General features: G+C 42.0%; 1 protein-coding gene across 4 annotated transcripts in view; it reads left to right on the plus strand.

Annotated features, from left to right (window-relative positions):
* Positions 1-18,710, plus strand: part of NIBAN1 (niban apoptosis regulator 1) — a 155,647-nt gene extending 136,937 nt beyond the window's left edge. The window contains exons 14-15 of one of the 4 annotated variants that reach the window (XM_044758398.2): positions 1,630-2,654; positions 17,186-18,710. In XM_044758398.2, the coding sequence (XP_044614333.1) occupies positions 1,630-2,654; positions 17,186-17,200 (1,040 nt within the window). In that variant the 3' untranslated portion in view covers positions 17,201-18,710. Of the gene's footprint in view, positions 1-1,629; positions 4,023-4,410; positions 6,157-17,185 lie in introns of those variants that run through there. The other 3 variants (XM_070497119.1, XM_044758397.2, XM_014850305.3) reach the window with 3 other exon arrangements.
* Positions 18,711-19,697: the final 987 nt, after the last annotated feature.

Genomic DNA, 19,697 nt, shown 5'->3' on the forward strand with positions numbered 1-19,697 from the left:
GGACCCAGTAAGTCAGACAGGTTTTATCAACAGGAATGAAAGGTGAAGAGGAGGGGAGACAGAGAGGAAAGGGACGGATACTAACTTTAAGCGTTCATGATTTGGCACGCACTGTGCTGGCCCATTTAGACGTTATTTCTCTTTCAATACAAATAAGAACTCTGTGAGATGGGAATGTTAAGCTTCGTTTTTCAGATGAGAAAACTAAGATCTTGAGAGATCAAACCGAGGGTGTCTCATGAACAGCTGTCTTCCTCCAGCTGTTCCAGACAGAAGAAAGGAAAGAGGGCTCTTCCAAGCCACAGGCCCACAACCCCTCCCAGAGCTGAGAGGAGGTAACTCCAGTGGCAGGGCCTACCAGCTGCTCTCTCAGCACATTCCTCACCTCCTCTCAGCTGTACAGAAAAAGACACAGGGCGATGACACAGGACTCTGTGAGCCTTGTTCGGACTCTGGCACCCCGTGTCCTGTGGAATCAGGCCATGCTTGAGATAGGAGTGTGGCTAGGAAAATTTTGATAGAAATATGCTGGAGGGGGCCATCCATGGAAGTGGAGGCCTGGAAAGTCTCTGGTCTCCATGGGGAAGGTATTGAGTATCACAAAAACTCCTCCACAAAGAAAACTGGCCAGGCACAAGCCCCAGATCACAGTAGCTGATCTCAGGAGACCCAATGAGATAAGGAATGTCAAGATGTCAGTGTAGTATCTGCACAAAGGCAGGGCTCAGTCAAAGCCACTGCCAGTCTACCACGCACCTTTGGGTGAATTAGAAAGAGGCTCCTCTAGACACTTGACTGCCCTCTGTCCAAAAATTACCATGGCATCCTGATTTTGTTAGAGCAGGACATTCTCCTGCTGGCGCCTGGGAAGTTACTATGCTGAATGCACAAATCTAGGCTGTCTCTGATGGGAATGGCGCCCCCCTGGCTGTAATATGGTGGGCACTGTACAACCTACACGGCCTTAAGTGGAGCCCGCTGGTCCAGAGTGTCAGCTGTTGTTATTATCATTGTTCTTAGTCCTCTCGAGGCCTCCGAGACTGAGCCGGATGTACATAGATCTTCATTTTGGACACTACAGGTCCACACGGCTGCCCCTGCATGCTCAGTACTGGGTATCGATTACACATTGAGGACTGTACTGTAAGAAAAAGCAGGGAGCTATAAGCCTGGCCCTGCCCTCGAAGAGTTTCAGTCGGAGTGGACAAACTGGAACCACACACATTAGCAGCTAATAAAATGTGATGGGGGCCTCCAGGAGTGATGCACATGATACTGTCATAGACTGTGAGCTCGTTGAAAGTAAAGGCTGTAGTTTATTCCTCTTTGGATTCCCAGAGCCTGTCCCGTAGCTCATGCCCAGTAAATGTTTGCTATATGAATAAGTGAATGAGCAAAGGAAGGAATGAATGAACACTACAGAGGTCCAGAGTTTGGAAGGAGTTTGCAGGCTTCCGTCACCAGGGAAGGCTACCAGGAAGAGCGTAGATGTAAGCTGGAACTTGAAATTGAGAAATCTGGATAGCCAGGAAAGCTGAGAGGGGAGTTCGGCTTCTGGATGAAATCAGAAAATGCAGGGTGGCCAGGGCAGAGTGTTAATGGCATGTTTTGTTTTCTGGTATCTCTCAGTGATAAAGGAAGCTGCTATCCTGAAGAAACACAACTTATTTGAAGACAACATGGCCTTGCCCAGTGAGAGCGTGTCCAGCTTAACTGATCTAAAAACCCCCGTGGGGTCAAACCAGGCCAGCCCTGCCCGGAGAGCCTCGGCCATTCTGCCAGGAGGTCCAGATAGTGAGACACCAAGTAATGAAGTGTTCCAGGAGTCAGGGGAAAAGAAGCAGCCAGAAGTCCCTGGTCTATTGGCCAAAGAAGAAAGCCTCTCTTTGCCTGTGCCCAGTCCTCCCCCAAGTGGGGACCAGCAGGTCATTGTTTCAAGCCTGGATGACCCTGCGGTGAATCTTGTGGCTGCAGAGGACACAGCAGGAGCCCTGGGCACACATTCATCGGGACTGGAGTTTGGAGGGACTCCTGAGGACAAAGAAACCACCCATGAAAAGCCAGAATCCACCCCTGCCTCATGCTCCTTAAAGGAGCTCAGGAATTTGTTGACCGTGACCGTTGAAGTCCCAGTGGAGTCTGCCGCCCTCGTGACTGAAAAGGATACAAATCAAGAGACTCTTGTTCCCCAAGAAATCGGAAAAGAGGGAGAAACAACTCAAACCTACACAGAGGCCAATCAAGCAGCTGCCTCCAGTCAGAACAGCTGTGAGGAAAGTGAAGTCACGGGGAGGGAGGCCCAGGCTCCCACTCCAGAGGCCGAGGCCGGTGGCGTGGAGTTGCAGGGATTTCCAGAGGCTCAGCCAGCCTGCGGGGGCCTCAGCGAGGGTGCCAGCAGCCCTGGCCCCACAGAGGAGCCAACAGAGGCCGGGGAGCCCACTCAGACGGAGCTCCCAGAGACAGCTTCCAGACTGGACGCCCACGAAGGAGGAGGGACCACGTGTGCTGGGGATGGGGAGGCTGAACCCCAAGGAGATTGCATTTTCAGTTCTGATCCCATCAGCCCCAGTGAGAGCCGTCTGTCCACGGAAGAAGAAGCAGTGGGAGAGGAAAGCAGCATGCCCCAGGCTCCTGCCAGCGTGGATGCAGTGGAGGTGAAGCCTGCCCATGTTCATGAGTGTCAGTGGGTGGTCGAGAATCCTCCAAACGTCGATGTCCTAGATTCAGAGAAAGAGGATGTGAACGAGAGTACCCCAGAGCAGCCTTCCGAGGAGTGAAACAACTTGGCAAAAGTATCTTATTAAACAAACTCAGCGAAAGCGTTATAGTTATATATACACTTAGGGGTTGCATGCAGTGTTACCAAAAAAATTTTATTAAGGACTTCCTTAATTTGTATAATGAAACCAAAGGAAACACACACAGGGCAAACCTTTGTGGAACTGAGCTGTTCTACCGTGAATTATTGCTTTAGCATTTTAATAGGAATTACAAAGGTAATGGAGTGGGGTGAGAGGCAGCCGAGGGTGTCCAAGGGACGCAGTGGTGTTGCAGTGGAGACTGAGAAAACAGTAGGACCATGGTTTTCAATACACTCTGCATATTTGCTTCTGATGCACTTGAAGGCTTTTAAATTTTTTGTAAGAATGCAAATGTATACTGTAGATCCAGCTTCACCATCTACTCTACCAACTTCGCTGTCTCTTAAGGACTCAGCATTCATCCACAGCCAGGCTGCAAGGAAGGGTAGGGGTGAACACCAGTGCCCCCTGCTATGTGCAGCCCCAAAGAGCCTGAGAGGTCTCAGGGGAAGTTGAGTGAAAATGGAGGAAGGTCGTTGTCTGTGGGACTGTCTGGGCCTGTTCCTAACTCTGCTATCAATTTCTTTTTAATTAATCTTGTTGATTCTTATTAATTAATCACCTTTTGGGGCAATTCAGATGAGGCAAGAAAATTGCCTTGGCGTGTTTAAGCTTGAAAGCCTTCCAAATTAGCCTCAGACTGTGCAGAGAAAGAGCCCAGCTAAATTATGGAGCGCAAAGCCTTCCAATTAAATAAACATTATTTGAACAGCTACTCTATGCCACATGCTGTGTTAGGCATAGTAACAAAAAAAAAGCAAAGATAAGGTGCTTTGTCTAGTATAAATTAAAAGGCCCAAGGGAATTTAATCTAGAAGGAAAAAATAGGCCAATTTTCAAACCATGACAGCTTTCCGTCTTTCCATTGAAACAGTCCCGGTTCGTTCCCAGAAGGGAATAAAGTTAAATAAATGAGTTAATAAGAAAGAAAGGAAGGAAGGGAGAAAGAAAGAGACGGAGAGAGCGAGAAGCCAAGATATATAGCATTAAGTTCCAAAGATGTTACCAAAAGTGGAAATCATTTGTTCAGTTTTTCAGCAAGTTAATTGGGTCCCTGTTATGTCCTGGGCGCTGGGATACTGTGGTGAAAAAGACTCTGTTCACTTCTCCCCAAACTTAACGCTTAAATGGAAATAGACAGAAATATACCTTCTAAATGGATCGTGATCTCTAACTGTTAATGTTTAAGGAGGAATGGACTAGTTGCAAAAGATTAAAAAGATGTGTTCTCTTGTCCCTGAGAAAAATACCAGATTATTTTCTAAAAGCTTCCAGGTATTACATCATGAAATTTCCTTCCACAAATTTTAATGTTAGATCCCAACAAACTGTCCTAACAATATGTTTTGGTCATCATCAGCAAATAAGTTTATATCGGTTTTTTAGAGAATTTGTCCCACAGTTTAACCATTTAGCCAGGAATTAAATATCTCCCTTTCCACCTCCCCATAAAGAATTTCTTGGATTTCTAGGTCATAAAGGATGAAAAAATAATCACGATCAGTCTACTCTAATGTTGAATTTTTTCAACTTTTCTTCACATGTTTAGATCCTCACGTCTACAAAGAATCTCCTTATAGATGAAGGAAGTAGTGGCCACTCCTGGTCCGTGAAGTACCCAGTGCTCATTCATCTCCTTGCATTTAGCGTGGAATATTGAAATTCTGTTTACTTCCTGTCTCTCCCAGGGGCAGGTCTCTTCAAGGACAGCTACTAGGGTTTAGTCATCATATGTGTTTCCTGCTAGAAACACACAGCCTTGAATAATGGCTCCCTGCCTCTTCAAGTCACTTTAATATCCTAGTGCCTCACAAGGACCCGGCCTGTGTCGCTGCTCAGGAAATGTGAGAACGGAACACCCGCCACACCGCTGTGCTGGGGCTATTTGGGGCTTGTTGTCAGGCAGGGAGACGTTTTTAATTGGGCTTTCTGTCCTTGGGGAGTCTTCCCTTAAATAAAGTCCAAAGTCCAAGCGGCAGACGGCCAGATGGTTGGATGCACTGCCAAGTAAGGCCAGGAGCCACAGGAGCAGTGCCGGGCTGGGGCAAAGCCTGACCTTCTCACCAGGAGAATTGCGGTGAGAGACGAGGTCCCAGCCCAGGCGGAGCCCACGCAGCTTCCCAGCTTCCTCCCTTTGCTCACCTCTGGGCTTCTTGAACCCTTGGAAAGCTAGGAGACTTTTCCAACCATAAAAGAGAGAGAACATTTCACTGCGTTGGATGGATGAACATCAGTGCCCTCCTTTTACCCATCCCGTAGGCCAGAGGGGACCAGGCACTAAGTGGAAGGACGTACTGGAGAACACAAAGAATTCTTCTGTACATATTTCACCAAAGGCAAGATCACTAGACTAAGGAGGATGATTGCTCCATTTGAAGATGGAACAGGAAACTGAAGTGCATTAAAAACAGTCCTTATTCGTTTTAGCATGCTGACAGAAATAACTGCATATTGCTATGAGTTCGTCTTGCTTTTGATACAGGCTCGTATGTGTTGCTTCAGTGGTTTCCAGGTTGGAGAAAGGTTATCGTGATTTAAATAAACAGCATGAAAAGCTGCTGCATGCTGCTCTGGGGATCTCTTCTATGGGCAAATCCATTAGAAATGCGTAAAACCTCAAGACGTGATTTGTGGCAAAAATTCCATGACCTTAAATGAGTTATGTTACTATTGACTTTTCACAGAGAAAAAACATTTTCCTTGAAAAAAATTAGTTTGTCATTTTTTCCTTTGCAGCATAGAGCAGTGCCTTGCATGGTGCAGAGTAAACTCTATTTTCAAAAAAAGTATTTTGGAGACCACAAGGATAAGATTCCAGTTGGTCCAAAAGCTTTATAAAGAGGCTGAGCTTGAGGAACTGCAGGTGTTTAGGCCCCATCTTCTATATTTTAGTACAGAGTTTCTCAAATCTGGTTCTATAACCCTCCAGATTGGAGCCAGTGATTTCAAAAGGTTTCACAAGTCTCCCAGACAAGTGATTTTATTTCTTTATAAAAAGTGCTAAATGATAGATGCTACATAGCAATTTTAATAGGGGGAAGGGAGGGACATAAATGACTACAACAATCATACAGCTTCACTCGGTAAAAAGTTGGCTACATATGCCTTCTTACTTTGCTATAAACAAATGGGTTCGAGGATCTGCCTTCTGAAATCTACAACTTCAAGAAATAAAAATCTACACTGTGGATTGATTTTTCTGGTCACTATATAAAGCAAATAAACTTAAAACACTTCGTAACCACATATTTACTCTGCAGAGTGCCTATATTCCAATAAAATGTTCATCTTTGAAGAGGTGTCCGGATGTCGTATTTATTTGGAATGGGGCTAGTTTCATCTTTTAAGTAAACATCATACTTGAGCTGGGACGAACAGCCCTCAGAGATGAAAAGATGAGTCACTGTTGCCGCATTACAGAACTTTTGTTTCTCTGTCATCAGGACGGAATCCACAGGGAAGTCACTTCATGTCAGGTGTAATTCTGCTTTAAAAATGCATACGCTTATTTCTCTAGGAATTGGATTATGTCTATAACACAGAAGGGGGCAATTACTTGTGACACAATTGAACTGCTGTTCAAACAAATGTATTTTCAATGGGTAACGTTGAGCAAAACATTCATTCATTCTATAATTATAAAGAAAACAGGGGGCCAGCCCCGTGGCCAAGTGGTTTAAGTTCGCGTGCTCCACTTTGGAGGTGCAGGGTTTCACCGGCTCGGATCCTGGGCATGGACCCAGCACGGCTCATCAGGCCATGCTGAGGTGGCATCCCACATAGAACAATCAGAAAGACCTACAACTAGAATATACAACTATGTACTGGGGGCTTTGGGGAGAAGAGGAACAAAAAAAGAGAAGAAGATTGGCAACAGATGTTAGCTCAGATGCCAATCCTTATAAAAACAAAAAAGAGGTCAGAGTGGGAGCCAAGTGTCAAAAAGAATCAGCACCTTCTGCCAAGAAACTCATCACCTCCCGGTCTAGGAGATCTGGCTCCATGGAGGCTGCAGGGTGGGGTGGTTACTGTCTAGGTGTCAGACAAAACTTTAAAATCCTGCCCTCACCACTCATTAAAAAAAAAAAGGAAAGAAAACAATATTTACTCACCAATATCCACAGCTGCTCATTCATCCATCCAAAAAATAATGACTGCGTATCTGTTATATGTGGGTGTTCTGTTGGGTACTGGAGAAACAGAGGTGAACATGGTGGACATGATCCCTGACATCAGCAAACTCAAATTCTCACAGTGGACATGGCCAGGGAGAGCCCAGAATGGGTATTTGCCTCCTTGACTGGCATAAGCCTTGTGTATAATCTCAGCCTTAACTCTGTCTACACCTACAGCTTCAGGTAAGAGAAGAAGAAACATTGGAGAAATCAAGTCCAACAGTGATGGGGACACAGTGTGGCATAAACTTCACCGCTCCCTCTCTTCCTTCCATACCAAACTTCTGGTCTGCAAGAATCGTTTCCAGAGCGGCTCCTCCAGAACTTCCATCTAGGGCCAATAATCAGATTGGAATTGGAGGTGAAAGGGTTGATTCGAAACTCCTTTTCATAGTTTTTTCTTAGATTATATGTTTATTTGGTGTGGCTTGGGTGGGACTGATGGAGGCTTGGGAGGAGTCAACTAGAGCTCTTCTCTCATCAGCCATGCTTGGGCCACTCCTACTTGACATAGTCAAAAAGTCTCAACCTTTACCAAGAACATCTGACCCTTCCCTCTCCATCTGGCCAATTTCCACTTTAAGAGTCAGAACACGTCAAGAAAAATCCCCCATTTGGCCCCCACCCCCAATAACACTTTGCTGATCTCTCACCCTAATTCACTTGCCCACTTCTGGTCATCCTCTCTCGCTCCATGACAGCCATCTACCTTCCCTCTGCCTTTGGGGCAGGGACCCTGCCTTCAATCTTTGTATCTCTAGCAGAGGATAGTTTCTTGTATGTGCTCAATAAACGTTGAATAAAGGAATAAATGTCACTGATCCCAGAAATAGGAGACAGGTGGAGATATAGCTGGTGATTCCCTTGCACACCCTAAAGATCTGTGACACTGGTAACTTTACTCACCCTCAGCCTACTGAGAGAGTTCTGCTTTACTGATGGAACTTGATCATGTGTTTGCACACACCCATCCCTCTGGGAGGGAGTGTCAGTGCCACCTTGCCCCCCAGTCAAGCTAGCTACTATGAACCACCTCCTAGTTTTCAGGACAGTAGCCTCCACTGGATTTTCCTGAGGTCCCTATGACGTCAACAAAGCAAGAAAAACTAAGAAGTTTGTCCTTGAATTGCCTCTAAGTCTGTGAAACACAAGTAAATGCCCAAGAATTAATGGACAGCATCTGCCTTCTGGCAAGCCTTCCTCTTGAGAATGGGCAAGGAGCAGGGGAGAAAACGTAGTCCCTGCTTTTAGGGAACTCCATCCAGTTGGGAAGACTGAGAGGCAAATGGTGGTTCTGCAAGACGAGGAGGAAAGGTTCTGGCTGCACGAGTGGCAACTAAGGACCATACTCTACAAACTACAGGTGTGATTGTTGGACCTAAAAAGCCTGCCCTGTATTCCTCGCCTCTTTTACTTCTTCTCTGTCATGGACAAAATCCAAAGTCCTAAAAAGCTTGCTGATACCCTGAAGAAATTTTTATCAAGATCTCTTTCTGCCAGCCTCTGCGTGCTCTTTCCAGGAATCTTGAGTCCTCCATGGACGCCCTTCCAGACCTTCTGCCGATCTGGTGGTATTTCCCCCGCTCCGGTCTCTACATGAAGGGATGTGCATATGTAGAGGTGAGGGCTCTGTTTGTATTAGCAATTCCAAGACACAGTTTGGGTAGGAAAGTGGGTTTATGCATTGGGGAATTCTTATAAGACACTGAGGTGATTTTGAAGCTGAGAGCTGACCTCTCCTGGTAGGACTTCCCACTTTGTTCTGTGCTGCTGCCTGAATCCTGTGGGGGACAGTTTTTCTGTCCATTGGTTTGAGAGAGATCATGTGGAGGAAAAGGAGGGTGTTCTCATTTCTGTCTTTTGGAGGCTTCAAGTTTTGAAACCTTGAATTTTTGATTCAGGTCTTAGAATAAACAATGTTTTCCATGTACCGTCAGGATTCATTCATGGATTAATATTTTCAAAAAATATTTGTTGATATCTACTAAGGTGCCATGGACTCTGCCAGGCCCTGGGAATAGAGGGGAGAAAAAAACAATCAGCCCCTGTGGGTTATCTTTTCTTCGCTGCAAATTTTAATTATTCACCTGAAGGAAATACTCAATGCCAATGAGCCTCCCCACCTTTCAGATCACATTTTAGAATTCTTCACTGTTTGCTTGTAAACTTGATTTACCGTGTTTGAGGTCCTTTATGAGAAAATTGTATGGCTGTCAACTTACTGTGTGAACGTGGGCTCATCACTTAACCTTTACAAGAATTTGTTTGTCAAATGGGAATAATAACACCCACATCACAAGGATATTGTGAGGATTAAATGAGATAACGTGTAATAGACATTTAAGCACAGATGAATAAAATGGGGCTTAGAGAAGTTAAGCAACTCCCTGAAAGTTACACAGCTAGTAACTAGTTGAACCAGGTGTATCATTTAGCAATCGCTACCCAAAAAACCACTGCAAAACTTAGTGGCTTAAACAGTAAGCACTTAGTATTGATCAGAAGACCACAGGTCAAGCACCAAGTAGACAGTTCTGATCTTGGCTGGCTTTCTCAATGTTTGGGAGCTGGCTAGCTGTATGCTGGGCTAGCCTAGGCACAGCTGGGACAGCTGGCCTCTGTTCCATATGGTCTGTCATCTTTCAGCAGGCTGGTTCAGGCTGATTTTTGTGGCAGAAGCAAGGGGAAGAGAGAGAAAAGAAGCAAAAGCTTCCTGAGACCTGGGCTTGGAACTAGTGCAACATCACTTCTGCCATATTCTATTGGCCAAAGCAAGTCCCAAGGCTGGGCAAGATTCATGGGATGGGAAGAGCTGCAAAGTCACGTTGCACTGGGCATGAGTCCAGGGAAGCCATTAACTGGGACGTCAGCGCAATCAGCTTACCTCACTTGGATTCAAATGACTCCTGCTTGACTCTAAAACCCATACTCTTGCCTCTGTACTGTACTAACTATAAACACTCACAGAGCCAGCGTTGGTCCCCCTCACTTACTTCCCCAATGTCTAGTGCTCCTCTAGCCCTACGCACCGTTAGGTGAACAAAACGCGATCATTTCCAACTCTAATCCTTTGATCTATCAAAGAATTTTGATTTTTGCATTGGTTTTGAAAATGAATCTTCTGTTTAAAATATTTTTTAAAACTTATGCACCTCGTAAGCAGAAAAGTCTAAAAGAGATTTTTCTCCCTATTTTAGCAATAGAATTCACGTTGTTTATAGACTGCTGAGATTAATTATAACAAGATCAATGGTCATGGTCAACATTTAATTATCTCAAGATGAGTGAGAAAATTTGACCTGTGACAAAAAAAAGTATATAACTTCAGATAAACAAGCACAATTCTCTACAACAAACAGGCCAATAACAGATGCAGTTTTCTATAGCAAACAATCATAGTCTTCAGAAAAGGTCACAGTTTGGGGGCAATAACTAAAAACATGCACTCACTTTTGAAGGAAAGCTCTTTTCCCTTCTCAAAAGTAAAATAAAACAAAACCAAATTTTAAAACTAGCCAGAAACTCTATTTCCTGCCACCAAACAAATAAGGATAAATCTTACTTAAACCTTATCCTATCTGCTTAATATTCTTTATTCTCTGTAACTCTAAAGTAACTAATTTGTAAATGCTCCTAACCTCTCTCCTTTTCCTCTTAAAATATGATCCCCCAAATATAGCATTTATTTTTCTTTTCTTTTTTTTTTAAAATTTGAGTTCATAATAGTTTACATCATTGTGAAATTTCAGTTGTACCTTATTTCTTGACTGTCACCACATAAGTGCTCCCCTTTACCCCCTGTGCCCATCCCCCACCCCCTTCCCCTGGTAACCACTGAACTGTTTTCATTGTCTATGTGTTTGTTTATAGTCCACGTATGAGTGAAGTCATCTGGTGTTTGTCTTTCTCAGTCTGGCTTATTTCACTCAGCATAATTCCCTCCAGGTCCATCCGTATTGCTGCAAATGGGATGATTTTGTCCTTTTTTGTGGCTGAGTAGTATTCCATTGCATATATATACCACATCTTCTTTATCCAATCATCAGCTGATGGGCACTTGGATTGTTTCCATGTCTTGGCTATTGTGAATAGTGCTGCAATGAACATAGGGGTGCATATGTTACTTTGGATTGTTGATTTCAAGTTGTTTGGGGAGATACCCAGTCATAGGATAGCTGGGTCATATGGTAGTTCTATTTTTCATTTTTTGAGGAATCTCCATACTGTTTTCCATAGTGGCTGCACCACTTTGCATTCCCACCAGCACTGTATAAGGGTTCCCTTTTCTCCACATCCTCTCCAACATTTGTTGTTTTTAGTCTTAGTGATTATAGCCATTTTGACAGGTGTAAGGCGCTATCTTAGTGTAGTTTTGATTTGCATTTCCCTGATGATTAGTGATGTTGAACATCTTTTCGTGTGTTTATTGGCCATCTGTATATCTTCTTTGGAAAAATGCCTGTTCATATCTTCTGCCCATTTTTTGATCAGGCTGTTTGTTTTTTTTGTTGTTCAGTTGTGTGAGTTCCTTATATATTGTGGAGATTAACCCCTTATTGGATATATGACTTGCAAATATTTTCTCCCAGTTGGTAGGTTGTCTTTTTGTTTTGATCCTAGTTTCTTTTGCCTTGCAGAAGCTCTTTAGTCTGATGAAGTCCTGCTTGTCTATTTTTTCTTTTGTTTCTCTTGTCTGAGAAGGCATGGTATTCAAAAAGATCCTTTTAAGTTCGATGTCAAAGAGTGTACTACCTATATTATCTTCTAGGAGTTTTATGGTTTCAGGATTTATCTTTAAGTCTTTGATCCATTTTGAGTTCATTTTTGTGTATGGCATGAGATAATGGTCTACTTTCATTCTTTTGCATGTCGCTGTCCAGTTTTCCCAATGCCATTTATTGAAGAGACTATCTTTTCTCCATTGTATGTTCTTTGCACCTTTGTTGAAGATTAGCTGTAGATGTGTGGTAGATGTGTGATTTTATTTCTGGGCTTTCAGTTCTGTTCCATTGATCTGTGTGTCTGTTTTTGTACCAGTACCATGCTGTTTTGATCACTATGGCTTTGTAGTACATGTTGAAGTCAGGGATTGTGATGCCTCCATGTTTCTTCTTTTTTCTCAGTATTGCTTTAGCAATTCGGGGTCTTTGGTTGCTCTATATAAATTTTTGGATTCTTTGTTCTATTTCTGTGAAGAACATCATTGGGATTCTGATTGGGATTGCACTGAATCTGTAGATTGCTTTGGGTAGTATGGACGTTTTAACTATGTTTATTCTTCCAATCCACGTGCATGGAATCTCTTTCCATCTCTTTATGTTATTATCTATTTCTTTCAATAATATCTTATAGTTTTCATTGTATAAGTCATTCACCTTTGTTAAATTTATTCCTAGGTACTTTATTCTTCATTGCGATTATAAATGGAATTGTATTCTTGAGTTCTCTTTCTGTAAGTTCGCATGCTCTGCTCGGTGGCCCAGGGCTTTGCCGGTTCAGATCCTGGGCTCGGACATGGCACCGCTCATCAGGCCATGCTGAGGCGGCGTCCCACATAGCACACCAGAAGGACCTACAAGTAGAATATACAACTGTGTACTGCGGGGCTTTGGGGGGCGGGGGCGGAGGAGGAGGAGGAGAAGAAGAAGAAGAAGGAGAAGAGAAAGAAGATTGGCAACAGATGTTAGCTCAGGTGCCAATCTTTAAAAAAAACAAACAGAAAAACATGAATGTTTAAAAATATTTTAAATTTGAATTTACATTTGGCAGAAAGGCCCTCTGTTTTCCTGGAATCCCATAAGTTAAGGGATTCTTTGGGTGCATTTACTCCTATCCTTAGGCCCGTTAACAACAGTGTGTAATTGGGAGTGATATAAGCGAAAGGGAAAAAGTCACTAGAAACTTTTGCCAAGTTAAAATTGGCCCCTAAGCTAACCACTTGATGAGTGCTGTTCTGAAGGGCTCTGCTCCCACCTTGAAGTTCTGATCTTGACTCAGATCTTCTTCACCAGAATTCCTGTGGTGACGCCCTGGCATCTGCCTGACCACCTTGCTGGCACTTTCTTCCCACCATGGAGGGCCAGGCACCTGGACATGGCAAGATCTGACAGCCTGCCCAGTAGGCAGTTAGGAACTCCTAGTTCTATTTTCAGCCATGTCTTACTGAGGAATCCCCCAAGAGGTCTAACATGAAAGACAACTTTACTTAGGCCCATTACTGCTTGCTTGATATGCCTTAAGAAATTACAAATACGAGAGATCACACTCATTAAGGCACAGCATGACGTGCTGTGAAAAACACAACATATGGTTATTTGAAGTCTGAAAAGCCTATTGAGTTTTAAATTTTTCATCTGAATATCCTTTGATGTATAAACGTATCCTTTTATATTCTTTAAAAAACAGTGGTTTCTAGATCAAAACCACAGATGAAAACTTTCTCTCAATGGGTAAATATCACCTGAAGATAAAGTTGCTAGGTCCCTTTAAGGAGATGAGATGAAACACATGGACACAAAGCATTTTAAACACAGCTCCATGAACCAGACAATCTCATAATTACTCTTTAAAATTTAGTAAACCCATAAAATTTGGAGAGACACTCCTTTAAATGAAATAGTTTTCATTCCTAGTTATAATAGTTATCATGGAAGAGTAACTTTGTTCCACTTGATTAAAACTGGTGACCCTTCATAAATTATATACAGCTGCCATCAGGAATCTATTTTGAAAAATATTTGTTCAGAATCAGCAGTGCTGCGGTAAAATCCTTCAGAGCAGGGATTATGTATGAAATTTTCTGCTTACCTCTTGCTAACGAAACTAGTGCTAAAACGTAAGCGGTGAGGTTGATTGTGAAGTATGTAGACTTTGCTTTCTTCTCCTCCATTATTTGCCTGGACCTTTGTCTCCCATCCCTAGGCCTTTAGCTAGAATTTGTTTTGAAGCATTTCTCTCTCTGTAGTATTTTAGATGCTCCAATAAGATATTAGTTACCAAGTGCTAATCTTCCCATCTCAGTCAGTGCTATTTTGCATGCAAGTAACAAAAGCCTACTCAAACTAGCCCAGGCCAAAAGAGGAGAGTTTATTTTACGGTTATAGAAGTATCTCAGGGAAGCTAAAGAACCCAAATTCCACCAGGAGATCATTTCTCTGTCTTTCTCTCTCTCTGAGGCTACCTGGTCTCTCATTTTTGCTTCTCTCTGCACATCTGCTCCATTCTCGTTTATCTGCAGTGTAGCTCTCTCTACTTTTCTGTACACAGGGAGGACTGTGACTAACTCATAGCCTCTGAGTTTATTTATCCCCATTTCTAGGAACCAGCAAAGACTATCAATTCTGAATCTCACTTCCAAATTCCTGGGAGAGAGATTCTGTGAGGCCCAGTTTGGGTCAGGTGTCTACCCCTAGTCCAGATCAGTCAGGGGGTGAGGTGACATGGCACACCTCTGGCCTAGAGCTTCTTAAATTTATTTGAACACAGAATATTATCCACTCCCAGCCCCTGGCTTTGGGGGAGGGTAACGTGAAGTACACCCATTTATATCCTTCAAAATAGAATTCCTCAAGATATCAGTTTAGGATGTTCTGATCTGTTTTACTATTTTAATTTTAGGGGTGGGCAAACTTGGACCCAAAGAGACAAAATAACTTGCTTAAGTTACCAAGATAGTGGCAGAGTCGGGATTATGATTTAGAGCTGAGAAACTTGACATGCTATACCTTTATTCCAACCAGGATACCAAGAAAAAGTAGCATGGCCAAATGGGCCAAAAGTAAAGAATAAAAGTTGATTATTTCCTTCCCCTCTCCTCAGCTAGTTTATAAACTAACGCTTTTTATCACAAGCAAGGTTGGATTCATTTCCTAAAGCTGCCATAACAAGTTACCACAAACTTTGTGGCTTAAAGCAACAGAAATTTATTTTCTCATAGTTCTGGAAGCCAGAAGTGCAAAATCAAGTGTTGGCAAAGCTATGCTCCCTCTAAAAGGCTCTAGGGGCAAACTCTTTCTTCCTCTGCCGGCTTTTGGCGGCTCCAGGTTCTTTGGTTTGTGGCTGCATCATCCAATCTCTGCTTCAGTCTTCACATGGCCTTCTCTTCCATTTCTTATAAGAACAATTGTCATTGGCTTTAGGGCCCACCCAGATAAAATCCAGAAAATTAAGGATCTCACTTTGATCCTTACTTTAATTATATCTACAAAGACCCTTTATCCAAATAAGATCACACAGGTTACAGGGGTGAGGAATGGATATATCTTTTGGGGGCCACCATTGAAACCACTACAAAGGCCTTATGAGGTATCATAAAGTACTTCAAAACACCAAGAGGGTAGCAAAAGAGAAGGGATGAAAGGGTAATGATTTGGGATTTTTCTTCTCAAAAACGAAGGATGCAGAGTTGTGAAAGAAAATGTAGTAGAATTTGAATAAAATACAGTATCCTATTTTCCAGGATGTAAAATTTACATTCCTAGATATTCCGTGATTCATTCATTCATCTAACATTTGGGCCATGCTTTTCAACCTATCACACAAGTGTGGTGCGTTTTTCTTTGTAAAAAACCTTTCCTGCCAAAAAATTGTTTGATATGACAATTCACATAATATGAGTTTTGCTACACCATCATAAAAATCATTCTTTGAAGGGCTTCATCAATTTTCTTCTGGTGCTTCTCAATCCTTCGGGATTTAAATCACTCTTTTTGGGAGAACATATTGTATGCCAGAGACACTGGTGTTAAACTGAAAATGATGTTTGAGTGCAGACTAACTTTTTTAGAGGTGGGTTCATTAGTGAATATTTTCATCTTACAACAACGCTTGCTTTCCTCCACAAAGTTGTATTTGCAGAGATCTAGAGGATGAATATTCTGATAAAAAAATTTCTATTGACAAATGAGAATATGTCAAACAAGTAAGAGGAACAGGAATTGTTCTGTTTGCACTGGAGAGGAGTAGACTTGAGCTGGAAAAGATGGAGGTGGCATGATACTGCTTATAGTTCCTTACACAGTACCTTGCAATTTGTAAGTTGAATTAAACGGTGGGACTCATATGGCAAGAAGGATTAGACTGAATTATTCTAAAGGGAAAATGTCTTAGAAGAAGTTGAAAGTACAGAGAGCCGAATTTCTTCTCACTGTAAAGAAAGGGTTTCTGATAGTTAGAATTGTCCATAAATGGAAAGGGTCATCATGCAGAGAAATAAGACATCCACCATTAGAAATTTTTCAACCCAAGGCCAATAACTCTGGGATACACTATTGGTGTCCTCACATTGATTTGGGGTATAAGAGAGTGTAGGGTGGAGAGGCCATTGGTTTGAAACTATGCACTTTGGACTAAGACAATGTACCATAGAATAGACCAATTCAAGCCTGGAAAGAGAGATTGTCTATCCTTTCTCTTATGTAGCAACTAAATCAGCACCATCCAACAGAAATATGACATGAATCACAATGTAGTTTAAAATTTTCTAGTAGTCACATTAAAAAAGTGAAAAGAAACAGGTGAAATTAATCTTCATAATATATTTTATTTAACCCAAAATATCTAAAATATTATCACTTAAACATGCAATCAATGCTAAAAATTATCATATATTCTACATTATTTTTTCATAACAAGTCTTCAAAATCCAGTATATATTTATACTTATGAACTAACCACATTTCAAGTGCTCAGTAGCCACATGTGGCTATGGCTACCATATTGGACAGTACAGTTCTAGAATATGCTGTTCATGAAATCATGAATCACATTTCTGGGAGTAAAATAAACATCTTCAGGAATGTGCACAAAAATGGGTTCTGTAATCCAGGGTCCCTGGCATACTGGGGGAAGGGAAGTGATGGGAAAACACTTCTGTTTAACTGGTGTACATTCACACTTCCGTGGGTAACTTCTCCCATAATTTCCCTGCTTTTCCACCAAAACCTAATATTAAGCAAATTAAATAACTTTGCAAACCACTAAGTTTTCTTATCAGCTTCTAACAGGCTCCGCCTTTCTAAAAGCGGAACAGAAAATAGCAGTCCTCTAGTACTTTTATGTTACTCCTACTTTTTAGAAGTATTTAATATTTAATTCACTTATTTAACTTTATTCTTAATTTAATTCTTTTATTTTATTCTTTTATTGCAGGAGCAACTGCAATGACTGATAATAGAGCTTTCACTGTTTACTAGCCGTGTCTCTTAGTACCACGGGATTTAAATACTCTCAGGGGAAGCTGCCTTGGAGTATTTCCAGTAACACATTATCTCTACGCATCTCATACAGAGGAGAAAGGATAAGGAAATCATAAAGATAAGTTGGGCTACCTTTGTAATTACAAAATTTCCCCAAGTCTCAGTCAAAATAATGATATTTTTTAACACCTCTGTAAAGAGTTCCTATTATTTATTTACAGCATTTAGAGATTTGACAGATAAACTATATATAAAAGCAAAATTAAAATGAGACTTCTTCCATAGTTAATCCATTTTAGGAATCCACAAACATATCACACACTTATATTTGCATCTTCACTCTAAGTATAATCATGAGTGGGAAAACACCAAAGCAAGAGTTTGTCACAGGCTGGCAAGCATCTCCCAATACTTGTGACTCTCTTCTCCTTTCTCGTTACAGAATCTCCGGAGTTTAAGCTGGGCACTTGGCTGCCCAGCTAACAATCTCAGCTTTTCTTGAAGCCAGTTTCCTCCACAAACTTGTATTAACTCCTTTCCAATGAGATGAAAGCGTAAGTGATATGTGCAACACCTTGGTCACATCTTTCATAGAAGAAACTGCTTGTCCTCCTCTCTCTCTTTCCCCTTCAGGCCAACTGGAAGGTTTATGTGATGCTGGTGAAGCAGCTTCTCCCATAGAGACGCCTACCAGGGGATAGAATAGCAACCTGAGTTCCTGGATGACTTTGTGGAGTAGAATTGCCTGTCAGCCCTGAATCACCCACCTGCCTCTGAATGTTATCTGGGAGAGAAACAACTGTCCATCTTGTATAAATCACTGTATCTGGGATCTCTTGTAGGAGCTTGTCTTATACCATCACTAATACAAGACGTTAGCATCCTCATCACTATCACTTGTACTATGTTCAAAAGTTTTGTCTATTATTTTTAACCATCTAGGTATGAGACTATCTCCTTAAAAGACAGGGGGACTTGTTTTTTGTTTGTTTTTTAACTTAGACGGTTTCTATGATTACTCACTTGGGGGAATTGTTAGTATGAAATGGTACAATACAGTATTTATAAAGTCTTTGTAAACTTAAAAGGTTTGCAAATAAGAAATTGTGTTAATCTTGAGCTAACAGTCCGTTAATGGTGTTTCTGCAAACATTTTAACCAGCTAAGGTGGCCCACCTCCCAGGTAACAATCCAGTCAACAGGCACCGGCTTCCAGAATGATTGGATTTCGGGCATTGTAATATAGCAGAAAGAGGGATGCTGAAGCATACAGAGACATACATCTTTTCAATTACTCCATGGAAGTGGGGGCTTACTTTCCTGTGTATCAAGTTGGCTCTAGTTATTTGGGAAACTGATTCAGTTCACCACTTAAAGGAGACTTTATAAAATGGCCTCATAAAGTGCTACTGTCTGATTTCATATGTGTTTCACCTGTTAACATAAAGGCAAACTAATTAAACCTGCCATTGGCATATCATTTTATTAATTTTTACTTCACTCCTCTCAAATCATGGAATGGATATAATTTTTCTGTCAACATTTGCTGAATATCCACTGCATACAGAACCCACCCTGAAGGAATTTGCAAGTAAGATAAGGACCTTTCAGTCCTTATCTCACTTGACCTTTCTGCAGCATGGGCCGATATTTGTCACTCCCTCCTTGAAGCTTTCTCATCCTTTGACTTCTGTGACTTTTCTCTCTGGTTGCTTCCAAACTTTCTGATCTTTTCTTTGCTACTCTTCCACTTTTTATTTTTATTTTTTTAATTAATTAATTAATTTAATTTTTTTTTTTTTTGAGGAAGATTAGCCCTGAGCCAACATCTGCTGCTAATCCTCCTCTTTTTGCTGAGGAAGAATGGCCCTAAGCTAACATCTGTGCCTGTCTTCCTCTACTTCATAAGTGGGATGCCTGCCACAGCATGGCTTTTTGCCAAGTGGTGCCATGTCTGCACCCGGGATCTGAACTGGTGAACCCCAGGCCGCTGAAGTGGAATGTGCACACTTAACCACTGCACCACCGCTACTGTGCAGGCCCCTCTTCCACTTTTTAAATGTTAGAGATTCCCAGTGTTCCTTCCTGAACCTTCTCTTTTCAGCCTTCATTCTTAGCCTTTTTGGAGTCATGAACCTCTTGGAGAATGTGATGAAGTACATTCCGGGGGGAGGGCCTGTTGCATATAATTCTGGGATTACATGGACGTCCTGAAGCAACTGATGACTCCGGAAGGGTCCTTACCCCTCAGGGTAAGAACTACTTTTCCATGGCTTTAACTACCACCTATAGCGCTTGATGACTCTCAAAGCTTTTCCATTTGGCTGGGATCTCTCTCTCTCTCTTGATCTCCAGACCCATTTATCCAGCTGCTTATTGCATTCTTTCACTTGGATGTCAGTCACCTTAAACTCAAACTCATCATGTCCCAATTGAACTTGTAGGGGAGAAAGACCTTTCCTCTA

The sequence above is a fragment of the Equus asinus genome, chromosome 25 (genome assembly GCF_041296235.1).
Source record: "Equus asinus isolate D_3611 breed Donkey chromosome 25, EquAss-T2T_v2, whole genome shotgun sequence".
Lineage (NCBI taxonomy): Eukaryota > Metazoa > Chordata > Mammalia > Perissodactyla > Equidae > Equus > Equus asinus.